The sequence below is a fragment of the Oncorhynchus clarkii genome, chromosome 10 (assembly GCF_045791955.1).
Source record: "Oncorhynchus clarkii lewisi isolate Uvic-CL-2024 chromosome 10, UVic_Ocla_1.0, whole genome shotgun sequence".
In the NCBI taxonomy this organism is placed as follows: Eukaryota; Metazoa; Chordata; class Actinopteri; order Salmoniformes; family Salmonidae; genus Oncorhynchus; species Oncorhynchus clarkii.
This window is the reverse complement of record NC_092156.1, coordinates 12,770,009-12,789,913: the sequence shown is the minus strand read 5'-3', so window position 1 is coordinate 12,789,913 and position 19,905 is coordinate 12,770,009. Positions and strand designations below refer to the sequence as shown.

At 42.6% G+C, this 19,905-nt stretch overlaps 1 protein-coding gene across 1 annotated transcript in view; it reads right to left on the bottom strand.

Moving 5' to 3' along the window:
* The window catches only part of LOC139419435 (gamma-aminobutyric acid receptor subunit beta-2-like), an 80,517-nt gene extending 60,921 nt beyond the window's left edge, over positions 1-19,596 (bottom strand). Inside the window, exons 1-3 of the mRNA XM_071169383.1 lie at positions 19,476-19,596; positions 19,264-19,355; positions 18,492-18,559 (exon numbers count right to left, since the gene is read on the bottom strand). Of these exons, the coding sequence (XP_071025484.1) occupies positions 18,492-18,559; positions 19,264-19,355; positions 19,476-19,558 (243 nt within the window). The 5' untranslated portion in view covers positions 19,559-19,596. The remainder of the gene's footprint in view (positions 1-18,491; positions 18,560-19,263; positions 19,356-19,475) is intronic.
* Between the last annotated feature and the right edge of the window lie 309 nt (positions 19,597-19,905).

Below are 19,905 nucleotides of genomic sequence, written 5' to 3'. Positions count from 1 at the left end.
GCTCTCTAAACAGGTCAGGGACACATTTGTGGGGAAGTACAGATCAGGGTTGGGTAAAAAAAAAATATCCAAAACTTTGAACATCCCACGGAGCACCATTAAATCCATTATTTAAAAAAAAATGGAAAGAATATGGCCCCAAAACAAACCTGCGAAGAGAGGGCCGCACACCAAAACTCACAGACCAGGCAAGGAGGGCATTAATCAGAGAAGCAACAAAGAGACCAAAGATAACCCTGAAGGAGCTGCAAAGCTCCACAGCAGAGTTTGTAGTATCTGTCCATAGAACCACTTTAAGTCGTACACTCCACAGTGGCCAGAAAGAAGAGTGTCCAGAAAAAAGCCATTGCTTAAAGAAAAAAATAAGCAAAGATGGTTGGTGTTCGTCAAAAGGCATGGGGGAGACTCGGAAGGGTAGCCTAGTGGTTAGAGCGTTGGACTAGTAAACGGAAGGTTGCAAGTTTAAACCCCCGAGCTGACAAGGTACGAATCTGTCGTTCTGCCCCTGAACAGGCAGTTAACCCACTGTTCCTAGGCCATCATTGAAAATAAGAATTTGTTCTTAACTGACTTGCCTAGTGAAATAAAGGTAAACAAATAAAAAATAAAAAACATATGGAAGAAGGTACTCTGGTCAGATGAGACTAAAATTGAGCTTTTTGCCCATCAAGGAAAACGCTATGTCTGGCGCAAACCCAACCATCATGCCACGGGGATGTTTTTCATTGGCAGGGACTGGGAAACTAGTCAGAATTGAAGGAATGATAGATGGAGCTAAACACAGGGAAATCTGTTTCAGTCTTCCACAGATTTGAGACTGGGACGGAGGTTCTCCTTCCAGCAGGACAATGACCCTAAGCATACTGCTAAAGCAACACTCAAGTGGTTTAAGGGGAAATATTTAAATGTCTTGGAATGGCCTAGTCAAAGCCCAGACCTCAATCCAATTGAGAATCTGTGGTATGACTTAAAGATTGCTGTAAACCAGCGGAACCAATCCAACTTGTAGGAGCTGGAGCAGTTTTGCCTTGAAGAATGGGCAAGAACTTGAGTGGCTAGATGTGCTAGATGTGCTAGATGTGCTAAGCTTAAGCTTACATACCCCAAAAGTCTTGCAACTGTAATTGCTGAAAAAGGTGTCTCTACAATGTATTGACTTTGGGGGGGATGAATAGTTATCCACGCTCAAATTTTCAGTTGTTTTGTCTTATTTCTTGTTTGCTTCATAATAAAACATATTTTGCATCTTCAAAGTGGTAGGCATGTCGTGTAAATCAAATGATACAAACCCCACAAAAATATATTTTAATTCAAGGTTGTCAGGCAACAGAATAGGAAAAATGTCAAGGAGGGTGAATACTTTCGCAAGCCACTGTAGCTACTGACCGCTTGGCCCAGAGAGCACCTAACTTCTTCTTTGGTTCATTTTCATGTCTGCTTCCTCTTGAGGAAGAAAAAGACCAAATCAGGAACTTGTACAGTAAATCAAATTATATTGGTCACATACACATGGTTAGCAGATGTTAATGCGGGTGTAGCGAAATGCTTATGCTTCTAGATCTGACAGTGCAGTCATATCTAACAGTTTCACAACATATACCCAAAAAACATGTACATCTAAGTAAGGAATGGATTAAGAATATATACACATATATGTCAGAGCAACATTGGACTAGTATACAGTGACATAGTATAGAAGTCCTCTCACTGTCAACTGCGTTTATTTTCAGCAATGTTTAAAAATACATGCTTAAATATTTGTATGAACATGTAAGGGTCTTCTTGTGGGGAAGTAGAGGCGGACCAAAAAGCAGTGTGATTATATTGATTCATGTTTAATAACAAAAAGGATAAACACGAACACTACAAAACAACAAACAAGGAAAACCAAAAACAGCCCTGACTGGTGCAAACCACAGAGACAGGAACAATCACCCCAAAAAACACAGTGAAACCCAGGCTACCTAAATATGGTTCCCAATCAGAGACAATGACTAACACCTGCCTCTGATTGAGAACCATATCAGGCCAGACATAGAAATAGACAAACAAGACATCCAACATAGAATGCCCACTCAGATCACACCCTGACCAACCAAAACATAGAAACATACAAAGCAAACTATGGTCAGGGTGTGACAGAACATAACAAGATTCAACAACTGAGACATAAACTGAACAAGTTCCATAGACATGTGACTAACATAAATGGAATAATGTGTCCCTGAACAAAGGGGGGGTCAAAATCAAAAGTAACAGTCAGTATCTGGTGTGGCCACCAGCTGCATTAAGTACTGCAGTGCATCTCCTTCTCATGGACTGCACCGGATTTGCCAGTTCTTACTGTGAGATGTTACCCCACTCTTCTACCAAGGCACCTGCAAGTTCCCAGACATTTCTGGGGGGAATGGCCCTAACCCTCACCCTCTGATCCAACAGGTCCCAGACATGCTCAATGGGATTGAGATCCGGACTCTTCGTTGACCATGGCAGAACACTGACATTCCTGTCTTGCAGGAAATCACGCACAGAACGAGCAGTACGGCTGGTGGCATTGTCATGCTGGAGGGTTATGTCAGGATGAGCCTGCAGGAAGGGTACCACATGAGGGAGGAGGATGTCTTCCCTGTAACGCACAGCATTGAGATTGCCTGCAATGACAACAAGATCAGTCCGATGATGCTGTGACACACCACCCCAGACCATGACGGACCCTCCACCTCCAAATCGAGTACAGGCCTCGGTGTAACACTCACTCCATTGACGATAAATGCGATTCTGACCATCACCCCTGGTGAGACAAAACCGTGACACATCAGTGAGCGAAGGAGGTGTTTAGCCTGTTTGGAAGCAAGACGTGGCTGGTTTTACTTTTATAATCCGTAATTGTTTGTAGATCCTGCCACATACGTCTCGTGTCTGAGCCGTTGAACTGGGGCTCAACTTCGTCCCTATACCAACGTTTAGCCTGCTTGATTGCTTGAGGGGGGAATAACTATACTGGTTGTATTCTTCCATTGTATGTAAGACAGCAAGCTAATGTTTTACCAGTATTTTTGGGGCAATTGTCTAAGAGCAACATGGGTACAGGTTTACTCATTAAATGCAATCATCCCCTCTGAAGAGAAATACAGTGATGTGACAAGTCTCTTTAGATACAGTGCATTTGATCGTTGACAACAGTCAATTCTTTAAAAAAAATGTTTACCGAGCTAAACTCAGTGTGGGAAAAACAACCAACAGATACAGCTTGTTCAAAGGTGGCTCGGAGAATAGCCAATCAGAGTCCTTGATGACATAACGCATTGGGACAGCAGAAGGATGACACTCCATCTCTTGACAGCGTGAGCAGCAACACCTCATCTCGCCTCTGTACATCACACTGTGTCTGACTGATATGACTACCACTGCAGTCACAGGCACAGCGCTAACACTCCATACGAAATAACTGTGTGCCGCAGCTACTTCACACTCAAGCTTGCAAACATACTGTAGCTTGATTCATCTTCTAATAATGCACAGTAACACTGGAGTGGTTATCTTTGCTTTCCACAACACACGCAGAGAGGGAGAGGCAAGTAGCTCAGGGTAGAGCATGTCTCATTCCAGCTATAGTATTTTTACTGTTACAGTCTTTTGTCGTCTCTCAAGAGTCAGAGTCGATTGGCAAATTAGTATCTGATAGTGGGGGTATTGATATTGAATCCCTACAGTGCTATATAATTATGAATGAGGTTTTACTTATTGTTTCTACACATTCATAGGTAAGAAATACTGGACTTCCTTTCCAATCTTTACCTTCCATCCTAGTCCCACAGTCTACTGAAAAGCCCATGAGAAATATCTGAAGAGAAATACATCAGTCAGATGTGTCAGCTACTTATCCAACAGACAAATCTAGGTTTGTGTGTTCATTCACCCCAGTACCATATTCACCCCAGCACTCAGTAACAGAGAGAAAGTCACATGTTAGAGGATACATACCAATGAGCAGTGTTACTATTAAAGATAAAGAAATAGAGCGCATTTAGTTTGTGCTGCCTCACGAACAGCACAGAGAGAGTGGCACTGGCGGCGATTAACCCACTTTCATCTGTCACTCCGTCTAATCTATTCCGTAGTGCAGGCCTTGGCCATTATCGAACGCTGCTAGAGGACAGGTGGGGAGATTATCGTTCCACAATGAGCGGCACAAGACAATATGTTTTCAATTCCCAACGCTACTGTGTGACAAGCAAATATGACGCAGCAGCAGCCAAAGTGCTAAACATCCCAGCTCATCGTTCACTGACAGCAGCACCTCTGAATCAGTTTATTACCACTGTAGTCTAACCACAGGGAATCGATTACATGCCTGCCTTCCCTTGACATTTGGAGCACAGTCCCTAATTGCATGATAAGCCATCTCTGCTGCATCATTAATAATAATGTAAGCAGCATATCATTAGTGTTTGTCACTGTGCGTGTGATTGCTGCTAGAGGAGCATGAGGGTATAGCTAGACTACAGTCCCCCTAGCCGTTCGATGCTAGGCTACGTAAGAGGCTCATCCAGCAGCATTCTGTCAGACTGTCTATGTTCCGTCAAGGCTAAACACCCTCCTCTGCTGCCCCCAGCTATCCCAATCTCACATTTACCATGGGTACCATAATTTAGGCCCCATAGGAATTCCTTCGTCATCCTAACACATCTCTTAGCTACAAAATGCAAAATGAGTTTCAAAACTATTTCCAATACTTTCAAGGGTTTTCCAGTCCTTTCCATGATTCCTGAAATTAGTTCTAGGGCCAGCTGTCTTTCACAGCTGTGAATCCAAGTGTTTTCAGCTGGCACCCATCAGCATTAGAGAGCGATGTAGCATGAGAGTGGGTCTGAAACTAAAAGGTGGAGTGGGAAGGAGAGATGGCAGGGGAGGAACAGCAAGCAGCACGTGATACAGGATATGTATATGTATATGAAGAGTGGATGAAGGGGAGAGAGGAAGCAGGTAGGGTGTGCAGACTGTTGTGGACGAGCGACGCATAACACAGTATTTGAGAAAGCGAAACAACATGAAAAAGAACTTGAACAGACAGTATAGAAACTTGGCATAGAGGGTCAGGATCAGCAGATGTGGGCCTTACTGACGATGAGCAGGTATAATTCTGGTACTATAAAGCCTCTCCCAACTTCAGCCCAGCTAACTCAGCACACAGGCATAGTGAATTGACAACTAAGAGTGGCTGTAGCCAGGGCCAATCAACAGTGATTCTAGAGCAAGTTGAAGCTCTAGGAACAAATGTTAAATGAGTGACAGACATTCTCTTTGTCACTCCCTCTGTCTCAATGCAATTCCTGCTAGAGAATTCCCCGGTTCACATGCCTGATAATAATGACTGACAATGACAGATAATGGTTGGTAATGACAGTCATTATCATCTACAGCCTGTGATAGGAGCACAGTTAAGTCAGACTTATGACACATGCTAGCTAACTAGGCCTACGTCCCGGCAGCTGTTCAAATTCACCAGCCTCGTCAGTGTCCCAAAAATGACCAACAAGAGGATAACCAACAGTTCTAGGGGGCCCCACAACCAACAGTGTGTGTGAACCTAGTCACATGATTGTAATGGGCAAGCAGGTGGCCCATTGAACCATATAATGGCTGAACTATATAATGACACTAATACTATATAGACTGGACTTTACAGCCTGTATGTATAATGAGCCATGAGAAGCATCCCTTAGCAGAGCAGACAAGTGGGTGCCTCCAACAATTAGAAGTCAAGTTGATAATTATAGTCTTGTTGAATCTGCAGTGTGAACTTCCTGCCATGAGTGCTCGAGACAGTTTAATTTGGGAGTGTTCATCTTGTTGCATCTAATTAAAAGCAGAATGTCATTGTTTAATTGTGTGGAAATAATGTGGCCACTTACATACACCAAGACCACCGAAAAAAATGATCAATGTTTGATGATTACGATTTCGCATTTGACAATGTACTAGATACTACTGTATTGTTCTGCAAGCACAATACACAACAACCGCATGTGTCTGTATATCCAGACGACTCAGAAGACCTTTTCCTATAATGAATATTAAAACCCTATCATGTACTGTAAGGTGAGGACGAAGCTCAACATGCAGTAGGACCACAGTCTACCATTAGAAAGACCTCTTAGCTTTCAAACATCATTTTTAAATGGTGCTTGATGGAAGCCTGCGTGCTGGAATCTCCAACGTAATAAATCCACTAAGGCAAATGATTCACACGGAAACATTAACATTTCCTATCCGAATCGCAATTGCCTCTTAACTGTAACAAGCTGCCATTTGTTTCATTAACTATAATAATAAAGGCTGGTGTGCTGCATATACAGAGAAGAGGTTTATAGCTTTTCAGATATTCATTTCAGTAAAGCTGGTGAAATGAAAGAGGGACATATCAAAGCTCAGAGGCAGCCATTATGACAATTATTGGCTGACTTAACATGTGTTATGTTAAGTCAGCCATTAATTGTTATATAGCTCGCCTTAGCTTGTGACTCATATGTGTAATGGAGGAGATGGTCATGTGACATGGCCCTCCACACATCTCTTCGCTGGTAAAAAAAAAAAATCTACATAGCAACTTATGGGTAATAATGATATAATAATAATCAACAGGAACTCCCCACCTACTCACTTAAAACTACCAAATAAAGTATATAAAATAACTAATACACTTTTAACATTTCTAACTTTCCTCAAGATTCCTAAATCTACAGGTTTCATATTACAAAAAAAGTATCAATGATGTAAAGTGCAGAGGGCAATCTTCAACATTCTCATTCCTATCACGCAATAGCCTCACCATGTAAACGGTGACATACCAATCTTCAACATTCTCATTCCTATCACGCAATAGCCTCACCATGTAAACGGTGACATACCAATCTTCAACATTCTCATTCCTATCACGCAATAGCCTCACCATGTAAACGGTGACATACCAATCTTCAACATTCTCATTCCTATCACGCAATAGCCTCACCATGTAAACGGTGACATACCAATCTTCAACATTCTCATTCCTATCACGCAATAGCCTCACCATGTAAACGGTGACATACCAATCTTCAACATTCTCATTCCTATCACGCAATAGCCTCACCATGTAAACGGTGACATACCAATATTAGGAAGGTAATATAGCCATAAAGAGGCCGTGTAGTATTGCAGGAAATTAGCTTAAATGTTTTTAGTTTTTTTAAATATCAGCCCCCATGGCAAAATGTGTGGAATTGCAGGAAATTAGCTATTGAACAGCAACATTTTTGGTCAGAGCACGCCCACTACCACTACCACGCCTCTCCGCAGAGTTCCACAGAAGGAAGAGGTCAACAAACTGGTTTCAATTTCACTTTTCAATTAAACTACAAAAGTCTAGTGTCTTTTCGATACAATCAGCAAAATAGTTATCTGAGACAAACACAGACTATGCAAAACAAAAGTTCCCCTGAGAACACTGTTCTGTGACACACAGAGGGAGTGGGACATTCTGGTTCTATCATCACCAAGGCTCCCAATAACTCAAACTCCAGAGAGTATAGACATCAAAACCAACAACAGTTTCATCTGTTGACCAACTCATTAGTAGTTTTATAAAGTGCCCGTCAGAGGTTTGGACACACCTATAGTACTCATTGAATGGTTTCTCATGTAGTAACCAAAAAAAACGTGTCAAACAAATCAAAATATATTTTATATTATAGATTCTTCAAAGTAGCCACCCTTTGCCTTGATGACAGCTTTGCACACTCTTGGAATTCTCTCAACCAGCTCCATGAGGAATGCTTTTTCAACAGTCTTGAAGGAGTTCCCACATATCCTAAGCACTTCTTGGCTGCTTTTCCTACACTCTGCGGTTCAACTCATCCCGAACCATCTCAATTGGGATGAGGTCGGGTGATTGTGGAGGCCAGGTCATCTGATGCAGTCCAATCACTCTCCTTCTTGGTCAAATAGCCCTTACACAGCCTGGAGGTATGTTTTGGGTCATTGTCTTGTTGAAAAACAAATGAAAGTCCCACTAAGTGAAAACCAGATGGGATGGCGTATCACTGCAGAATGCTGTAGTAGCCATGCTGGTTATGTGTGCCTTGAATTCTAAATAAATCACAGACAGTGTCACCAGCAAAGCACCCCCATACCATCACACCTCATCCTCCATGCTTCACGGTGCGAACCACACATGTGGAGATCATCAGTTCACCTACTCTGCGTCTCACAAAGACATGGCGGTTGGAACCAAAAATCTAAAATTTGGACTTATCAGACCAAAGGACAGATTTCCACCGGTCTAATAGTGAACTCATTATTAGCATACATATGAACAATCCACTTGATATTACACTTTCTTAAATGTACTATCGAGCGAACGAGTGGATATACAATTGATCCCCAATTCTACAGGGACGTATCCAAACAAAAGCTAATGAATTATGTAAAATGCAGTATGTGCTGATGTTGCTCTCCTCTCCTTACCCACATAAACCCACTCTCTCTTGTGAATTCCCTCAGCATATACTTTTCCCTGAATGATACATGCATATGCAATATATACAAAGCCAGTGGGCCTGCCTGTGACAGTGCTATTTGTTGATGGGCCCAGCAGTGGTTATCTCCCCTGGCTGTCAGGTGGAAGAGGCAGGTGAAACAGGCCTGAGGTAAAAGGCCTTTGAGTGAAAGGGAGCCAAGAAACCATTACAGGGCAGGTGAACTGAAAATGAAACCATTCGCCATGTAACAGGCAATACGTCAAAGCCTGATGAAAAAAACTATAAAAACTAAAACTGAATATTTTTTATTCGTTAAATTTTTTTCAGGAAATGTAATTCATGGCAGTTTAGTATTTTTACTAAAAGGGATTACGCAGTATTATTAGGACCTTTAACTGTTAAAAAGACATGTAATGTCTCAGTCAGGATTACAGGCTAATCACATGAATCACATGAAGAATGAGAATCGAGTAGATCGTGGGGGGGGGGGGGGGGGACGACACACATTTATTAGCCTTCCCTGTGAAACTTCTCTTCCACTTGTTCCTTTCTAAAAGGCTTTGGTTGACAAAAAGTTAGCTTTACACTAGTCTCTGAAGCCCAGGCTTCGCTCGCTTGGTCAGCGAGACAAGATTTGGAAGGATGGCTTCTCGATACTGTACATGTCAATGAGTACAGAAGACTAGCCCAGCCAAGATAGATGATTCACTATCAACATGTATCATAACCCACAGTAAAGATCATCCCTAATGTTGTTGAATAACCCACAGTAAAGATCATCCCTAATGTTGTTGAATAACCCACAGTAAAGATCATCTCTAATGTCGTTGTATAACCAACAGTAAAGATCATCTCTAATGTCATTGTATAACTCACAGTAAAGCAAGGCATGAGCTTCTGTTTCAATGGAACCATCATTGCAGAAAGTACATACACGTTTATATAAGGGAGTGTTTGTGTGTCGAACAGTGTCAATAGAGAGACTGTAGCACATTTGCATGTGCTTAATCTCGATTAGCCCAGAACTAAAGTCTTGTGTAATTGGCATCTCATTGTATCATGACAGATCTTTGGTACCATTTATGTTAATCTGCACACGAGAGATTAGTATGTGCCATACGTAGCACTCTACAGTAGCATCTAGTCTGAAATATCTTCTACATCCCTTACGGAGATAACCTCTATTGCATTTTGTCCATTACGTAACGCAACAGTCATTTCACATTACAACTTGATGAGTAATCATGACTGGAGACCAGCAACATATTAGGGGGCCAGGGATGAGCCAGTCAGACCAACCCTATGACCAGTCCTACAAAACTGATACATCCCCACGCACAGGCTCTATTGTAGACTTTATCCAAAGGCTTTTTGAAAGGCTTATGCTATTGGCTAGCCTAGTCCCATACAGCAGCCAATATGTATATCCTTGCCATGGTTAAAGCACAAACAGACTGGACCATTAGGCTAGCAGTATGCTAATTAAATGTCATAATGCTAAAGGGTCAATGTGACAGAAATTAGCTAGCTGATATATGCTAACTAACAATACCAGCTTCATGAGTCATGTCAGACACATTGTAAGTGATGACAGCACAGTAATAAATTAAAGTTCCTTTGTTTATTTCAATATATCTTCTGGAGTTTCTCTTATCATCCATCCACAGATTAAATCAGGTCATTTATAATTCAATTAAGATGGGTAAATATCTCATCAACCCACGGTGATGGGTCTGTGATGCAAGCCTATTTCACTCCTATTCCAAACATATTGAACAACCACTCACTAGTCACTGCAGTTCTGCCCACAGTCACCATTCCATGGGAACACTGCGAAACAGATTCAGACTGCATTAGATGAAGAGAGAATGTTGTTTTAAACTTCTCCTGACTGGATGAGAGATGATGGATCTTCTTTCTGTATATACTTCCTCTCTTGATTCAAAAGCCCATCAATAAACCATCATAACACAGACAAGTTCAGACTCAATGAAAGATTTGCCATAGCACTCAGACTACAATATATGAAACGCATTACAATAAATGTGTCCAGCTATGCCAACATAAACACGCCTTGGGCAAATGTTACTCCACATTATAAACTGGGTGGTTTGAGCCCTGATTGCTGATTGGCTGAAAGCTGTGTTATATGAGACCATGTAGATAGGGTATGACAAAACATTTATTTTTACTGTTCTAATTACTGTTTCCTGTTATTTTTACTGTTTATTATAGCAATATGGCACCGAAGAAGTTTGTGGTACAGTATATGGCTAATATACCATGGCTATGGGCTGTGTGTCTGCTTTGTGTCACGAATAAGAATAGCCCTTAGCCATGGTGCCTTAATGCTTAGATATATCTCTCAATCACTAAAATCATACAGTATAGTCATCCTTTGATACAGCACAGTCTGTTCTGAACCGTGATATCTGGATCTCGTCAGCTGCCATGAGTTGAATGTGTTGTGCTCCAAAATGGAGGGCTCTGCACTCTGAACACCTTCTCAAGTGATCAATAAGCTCCTCTTGGCCTTTATCTACATCAATAATGGTATTTCTGTTGTTTGGCTCATCCTCATCAGTGTGTATTTCTTTCCCTGTGGATACTGTTGGCATAGTCTTCAACAATAAAACGACTCCGTCAACAGTAATATGGCTCAACGTGGAAGAAAATAGAAGAAAAAAAAGAAAGAAACTGCACTATAAAATACAGTGGAGGGCAACACTGCACTAGATACTGTATGGCAACACTGCACTAGATACTGTATGGCAACACTGCACTAGATACTGTAGGGCAGCACTGCACTAGATACTGTAGGGCAGCACTGCACTAGATACTGTAGGGCAGCACTGGCATGGCAACACTGCACTAGATACTGTATGGCAACACTGGCATGGCACTGCACTAGATACTGTAGGGCAGCACTGCACTAGATACTGTAGGGCAGCACTGCACTAGATACTGTATGGCAACACTGCACTAGATACTGTATGGCAACACTGCACTAGATACTGTATGGCAACACTGCACTAGATACTGTATGGCAACACTGGCATGGCAACACTGCACTAGATACTGTATGGCAACACTGCACTAGATACTGTATGGCGACACTGCACTAGATACTGTATGGCAACACTGCACTAGATACTGTATGGCAACACTGCACTAGATACTGTATGGCAACACTGGCATGGCAACACTGCACTAGATACTGTATGGCAACACTGGCAGGGCAACACTGCACTAGATACTGTATGCTGTATGGCAGCACTGCACTAGATACTGTATGGCAACACTGCACTAGATACTGTAGGGCAGCACTGCACTAGATACTGTATGGCGACACTGCACTAGATACTGTATGGCGACACTGCACTAGATACTGTATGGCAACACTGCACTAGATACTGTATGGCAACACTGCACTAGATACTGTATGGCAACACTGCACTAGATACTGTATGCACTAGATACTGTATGGCAACACTGCACTAGATACTGTATGGCGACACTGCACTAGATACTGTATGGCAACACTGCACTAGATACTGTATGGCAACACTGCACTAGATACTGTATGGCAACACTGCACTAGATACTGTATGGCAACACTGCACTAGATACTGTATGGCAACACTGCACTAGATACTGTATGGCAACACTGCACTAGATACTGTATGGCAACACTGCACTAGATACTGTATGGCAACACTGCACTAGATACTGTATGGCAACACTGCACTAGATACTGTATGGCGACACTGCACTAGATACTGTATGGCGACACTGCACTAGATACTGTATGGCGACACTGCACTAGATACTGTATGGCGACACTGCACTAGATACTGTATGGCGACACTGCACTAGATACTGTAGGGCAACACTGCACTAGATACTGTATGGCGACACTGCACTAGATACTGTATGGCAACACTGCACTAGATACTGTATGGCAACACTGCACTAGATACTGTAGGGCAACACTGCACTAGATGCTGTATGGCAACACTGCACTAGATACTGTAGGGCAACACTGCACTAGATACTGTATGGCAACACTGCACTAGATACTGTATGGCAACACTGCACTAGATACTGTAGGGCAACACTGCACTAGATACTGTAGGGCAACACTGCACTAGACACTGTAGGGCAACACTGCACTAGACACTGTAGGGCAACACTGCACTAGACACTGTAGGCCAACACTGCACTAGATAATGTGGGGCAACACTGCACTAGATACTGTAGGGCAACACTGCACTAGATAATGTATGGCAACACTGCACTAGATACTGTAGGGCAGCACTGCACTAGATACTGTAGGGCAACACTGCACTAGATACTGTATGGCAACACTGCACTAGATACTGTAGGGCAACACTGCACTAGATACTGTAGGGCAACACTGCACTAGACACTGTAGGGCAACACTGCACTAGACACTGTAGGGCAACACTGTACTATATACTGTAGGCAACACTGCACTAGATACTGTAGGGCAACACTGTACTGTAGGCAGCACTGCACTAGATTCTACCACTTAGCCAACCATTCATCACCTAAGAGTCACTAGCTACCTGGAGTTGCAGTTTGTCTATTTCATTTGTTTTCTGAGTGTTCTATTGTGTGTCTGTCTCTAAATCATATGAACCATAAGCAACATGAGGTGCATGACCTTCCCTCCAACCTCACAGGCTGCCACTCCAAATGGAGAGGCCTGACCCCAAGGATTTACATCGCCCAGCCTTACATCTAACCTTTGCTCTCTTCCCAGGGCTGTGTGGAAGAGCACGCAGGAGCAGAGTACCTTTCAGAGGGAACATGCATTCAAACACAGGCCTATTATATACCTGGAATGCTGGATGAACATACAGTGAGCTCCAGAAGTATTGGAACAGTGACAACATTTGTATTGTTTTGGCTCTGTACTCCATCACTTTGGATATGAAATGATACAATGACTGAGGTTAAGGTGCAGACCGTCAGCTGTAATTTGAGGGTATTTTCATTCAACCTTTTAGAACTTACAGACCTTTTTGTACCTAGTCCCACCATTTTAGGAGACCAAAAGCATTGGGATAAATTCACTTATATTTGTATTACAGTAGTCAAAAGTTTAGTATTTGGTCCCATATTCCTAGCACGCAATGATTACATCTCGTTGTGACTACAAAACTTGTTAGATGCATCTGCTGTTTGTTTTGGTTGTGTTTCAGATGATTTTGTGCTCAATAGAAATGAATTGTAAATTATGTAAAGTGTCAATTTGGAGTCACTTTTATTGTAAATAACAATAGAATATGTTTCTGAACACGTCTACATTCATGTGGATGCTACCATGATTATGGATCATTCTGAAAGAATTGTGAATAATGACGAGTGTGAAAGTTATAGACGCACAAATATTATATCCCCAAGACATGCTAACCTCTCACCATTACAATAACAGGGGAGGTTAGCATTTTTGGGAGGATATGATATACAGTATGTGTGTCTGTAACTTTCTCACTCATCATTATTCACGATTAATTCAGGACTATCCATAATCATGGTAGCATCCACATTAATTTAGAAGTGTTTAAAAACATATCCTAGTCACAAGCGTGATGTAATCATTGTGTAATAGGAATATGGGACCAATACTTAACTTTTGATTACTTTAATAAGTGAATTTAACCCAATACTTTTGGTCCCCTAAAATGGTGGGACTAGGTACAAAAAGTGCTGTACTTTCTAAACGGTTCACCCGAAATTGATAAACACCCTCAAATTAAAGCTGACAGTCTGCACTTTAACCTCATAGTCATTGCATAATTTCAATTCCAAAATGCTGGAGAACAGAGCTAAACAAGCAAAAATGTGTCACTGTCCCAATACTTCTGTAGCTCACTGTATGTGACTCGTGGCACATTCCAACCACAGACCAAGTAGCTGTCCACCACAGCTCCCTTTGCTGGCTTTAATGAATTTACATTGTCTGAGGTAGGTAGAGACACAGTGCTGCTAGAGTACCATGGAGGACGGTAGAAAAGGATAGGTTGTCGGTAGAGATGAGAGAACTGGAAGTTTTCTTTCAAACAACTATGTGTTCTGAGTTGATAGAGAAGAAGAAAGCATCTGAATCCCTGCTGTGATCTTAAGAGGACATGAAAGAGGGGCCACCAAAGAGTCATATTTGGACCTTTGCTGCAGGAATGGGGAAACACCTTGCGATCTGACCTAGATGGGCTGGAGTGGAGAAACACCTTGCAATCTGGTCTAGATGGGTTGGAGTGGAGAAACACCTTGCAATCTGACCTAGATGGGCTGAAGTGGAGAAACACCTTGCAATCTGACCTAGATGGGTTGGAGTGGAGAAACACCTTGCAATCTGACCTAGATGGGCTGGAGTGGAGAAACACCTTGCAATCTGACCTAGATGGGTTGGAGTGGAGAAACACCTTGCAATCTGACCTAGATGGGCTGGAGTGGAGAAACACCTTGCAATCTGACCTAGATGGGTTGGAGTGGAGAAACACCTTGCAATCTGACCTAGATGGGCTGGAGTGGAGAAACACCTTGCAATCTGACCTAGATGGGCTGGAGTGGAGAAACACCTTGCAATCTGACCTAGATGGGCTGGAGTGGAGAAACACCTTGCAATCTGACCTAGATGGGCTGGAGTGGAGAAACACCTTGCAATCTGACCTAGATGGGCTGGAGTGGAGAAACACCTTGCGATCTGGTCTAAATGGGCTGGAATGGGGAAACACCTTGCAATCTGGCCTAGATGGGGAAACACCTTGCAATCTCACCTAGATGGGTTGGAGTGGAGAAACACCTTGCAATCTGACCTAGATGTGCTGGAGTGGAGAAACACCTTGCAATCTGACCTAGATGGGCTGGAGTGGAGAAACACCTTGCAATCTTACCTAGATGGGTTGGAGTGGAGAAACACCTTGCAATCTGACCTAGATGGGCTGGAGTGGGGAAACACCTTGCAATCTGGCCTAGATGGGCTGGAGTGGAGAAACACCTTGCAATCTGACCTAAATGGGCTGGAGTGGAGAAACACCTTGCAATCTGGCCTAGATGGGCTGGAGTGGAGAAACACCTTGCAATCTGACCTAGATGGGCTGGAGTGGAGAAACACCTTGCAATCTGACCTAGATGGGCTGGAGTGGAGAAACACCTTGCAATCTGACCTAGATGGGCTGGAGTGGAGAAACACCTTGCAATCTGACCTAGATGGGCTGGAGTGGGGAAACACCTTGCAATCTGACCTAGATGGGCTGGAGTGGAGAAACACCTTGCAATCTGACCTAGATGGGTTGGAGTGGAGAAACACCTTGCAATCTGACCTAAATGGGCTGGAGTGGGGAAACACCTTGCAATCTGGTCTAGATGGGCTGGAGTGGGGAAACACCTTGCAATCTGACCTAGATGGGCTGGAGTGGAGAAACACCTTGCAATCTGACCTAGATGGGCTGGAGTGGAGAAACACCTTGCAATCTGGCCTAGATGGGCTGGAGTGGAGAAACACCTTGCAATCTGACCTAGATGGGTTGGAGTGGAGAAACACCTTGCAATCTGACCTAGATGGGCTGGAGTGGGGAAACACCTTGCAATCTGGCCTAGATGGGCTGGAGTGGAGAAACACCTTGCAATCTGACCTAAATGGGCTGGAGTGGAGAAACACCTTGCAATCTGGCCTAGATGGGCTGGAGTGGAGAAACACCTTGCAATCTGACCTAGATGGGCTGGAGTGGAGAAACACCTTGCAATCTGACCTAGATGGGCTGGAGTGGAGAAACACCTTGCAATCTGACCTAGATGGGCTGGAGTGGAGAAACACCTTGCAATCTGACCTAGATGGGCTGGAGTGGAGAAACACCTTGCAATCTGACCTAGATGGGCTGGAGTGGAGAAACACCTTGCAATCTGACCTAGATGGGCTGGAGTGGAGAAACACCTTGCGATCTGGTCTAAATGGGCTGGAATGGGGAAACACCTTGCAATCTGGTCTAGATGGGCTGGAGTGGAGAAACACCTTGCAATCTGACCTAGATGGGTTGGAGTGGAGAAACACCTTGCAATCTGGTCTAGATGGGCTATAGGGCCAAAGCTCTTGAGCAGATATTGATAAAAGAAACAGGATTTTCTTGTCCATTGATAGAATGGACTCTACGAGGCCCTGCTTGAGATGACGTATGATTTGGTGCTGCCTGTATTGCTGCCTGTTTCCTCTGGTTGACTGGCCAGCTGGCTGGCTAGCTGACTGGCTGGCTGTGAGTGGTACAGCTATGGAGAATGTGTAGTGAGATCTATCACTAATCCTGTTCCTTTAGGTGCAGTGTGAAAGTCCCAACCCAGAGATAAGAGGGTGATGGGCCAACCACAGAGGACCTAGAAGAGCACAATCCCTTTCCTGTGTTGACTTCCAGCCTGGCTTTGTGGATTAGCACAACGCTGTTATAGTCACTGAGCATATTTGTTGAAAGCATTAAAGGTAAAATCATTACCTAAAACAATAACCCAGCTGCTTCATTCAGGGGTTCAGCCAACCAGGAGCCATGGATTAGGCCGTTTATTAGGAGATTAAACATAACCAAGGCCAGCTTTTTGCCATCACACAGGGGTCGTCACATAAAGGGAGTGTTTCCCATGAAATGCCATGAATGACGAGAGTCCACATTGCCACAGGGAGGTGCCTACCTTGACAAAACCTTCAGTTCATGGTGCGTTGGTCACTCACTTTGGTTACACAGTGAAAATCTGTGTTTAATCCAGATGAATGCATGCAGAAGTCAGAGCCAGACAAATAAAATTTAGAAGGCACTAGACCAGTGATCTATGATAAATGGAGGACAAGGGCAACTTCCACCATTAAAGACTGTTTGTGAGCAATCATACATCTTGTTAATCATACATCTCGTTTTATACAATAAACCCAACTAGAATTGCATTTGGTCTGGGGGACGAATACAATGACAACAGTTTAAACTAAGACCTTTGGGTATTTGTGCCAAAAATAGCCAGTTGGGTGCTCTTAACTTCATACTATGATGAGCCCCATTTCAACTGGAAAAAAGACATTTCCCACTGGACACACTGGTTGAATCAACGTTGAAGTGACGTCTGTGCCCAGTGCCCGCTATTTCATCCCAAATACAGTCATTGCAATCCTACTCAACAGAAATCTAAATATATTTATTCATAACATTATTTATATGCACAGAGATAATAATCATGTCCATTTCAGTGTCATTAAATGGGGCCTTACCCGTCTTCTACAATGGAGGCATACCTTTTCCCACAACACTCAAAATGTACAAATGACAAAACAACCAAAAAACACGCTAATAGCACAGATTAGCAGAGAGATTGGCATGGTGACAGGAAGCATAACCATGGATTTTGTCAAAAACATTCTCAAAGGATTGGTGTAGGGGCCATTCCTCTCAGGCAGAGTCCGAAACCCTGTCTCTCTCGACTGACGTGCAGTTCTGACTAATAGCACTAGGGGATGCTCTTGCATGAAGCAAAACTTTTGCCTCCACTTCAGTATGCACTTCATAAGATGCTTAAAACGTTAGTAAATACTTACATGTAAACACATTACAAAGACTCAAACCACAGGTATGCAAGATGTTGTGTTCATCCATTACGGCAGGAAATTATATAATCAACTGCCATCATTTGATATGCAGGTTACAACCTGAAACGTGTGTTAGGAAACATTCACAGATGTGAAACTCTGTTATGGGTGAATTAGCAACAACATGCACCTAATAGTTAGGCGTATCGGTGTGAATTTAAAAAGGTCGATTGTCATAGCTCTGAGAAGACTACATATTTTAGCATTGATTTGACTGGTAACCTACTCCATGCAGTGTCCTGGGTTTCCTTTAGGAAAGACAATGCATATAATATTAGGGCAATGCCCACAAACCATTGGGAGAGTGATAATCGAGTACTTACCATATTGACTTCAGATACCATATCTATGCTGGCTATGTCTATATTCATCCCCACTCCCACAGGGGGACCTAGAACAAACCAACAAAACGGGCCGTAATGTTAACCATTTAATGATTTTTGGTTTATAACATTAATATCATAAACCACAAATGTAACCCTTTGCATAGCAACTGCCTAGCAGCAGCACACGAGCAATCAGTCATTAATTTATTGTCAGCCAGATAACACGATACAATATGGGATTTCAAAAAGGTGCGCACGGTGCCTCTGATGTTTCTTCACAAAACACAGTGCATGGTGTTCATTACGTCTAAATGCTTCCGATTAAATTGGAATTGTATACCTATGTCGACAGCTTGTATTTGTATAAGCACCCAGCTAAATGTCAAGGGTTTTACACCTGAATAAAGATATAGCAACGTTCGTAAGGTAGACACCAATCGCCAACATAACAATGGGTTAGGGAATTTATCATCTCATTCCATGAAACTACAGTCAAAAGGTGTATCATTGATTAAGCCTACAACTTCTAATACCCTTCTAGTATTGTGTTAAAAAGTGATCCTAATCCGTGTCGTTAGCACACGTGGAACGAGGTGGCCCGATGTATGTATAGGCTACCTGGACAAACTGAAGGGTAGGCTACGTGCGTTTAACTTTAAAAAATAAGACGAGGGATTTGGAGGATCTACACAATTAGAGCAACAACTGAGTGTTATAGGGCTGACAACAGAAAAGTAAATTACAGTTTGTATTAAATTAATTTAATTACCTCCAAAATCTGGCCTCAAGCGAATATCATATCCTTTCAACAGTCTATCCACCGTTTCTTTTACGATTGACATATTGCTAGGGTCATTGACCCTAGAGAAGGAGAAGGAATACATTATTAGATGTGCAAGCTTCCAAAGGCATTATTGAAGTGTTTTCTACAGTGTATAACATATTCATTCGAAGTGAAGAGCATCTAAGCCGACCACTTACCTTTGCGCACAGACCACAGCCACTATTACGAGGAAGGTCCAAACCCCAAAGTATCTCATTGTTCTTATTCTCAACACCGCCATAGTTTTGATATGATTTTGGATTTCAGTGAAGACAGACGTGATCCAACTTATTCTGGCCAGTGCAGTAATTCCAATGTGTGGCGCATGCGCATGCTTTACCACAACATCAAGGAGCAGTGGCTACTGATGCTGCTGGCAGAGCAATTTCCAGGACAGATATTTTTTTATTTAAGGGGAAAGTGAAGCCAACAAGTAAGTGAGGCAAACGGATGCTTCTCCCTCGCCATTCAATATTTAATAAAACTGTGAAATAAACGTAATATAGATTAACCTTTACTTTCTTTATTTTCTTATATTCCGTTAATACACGTGGTTTATTCCAATAAAGAGCATGTTTTAAAACTACA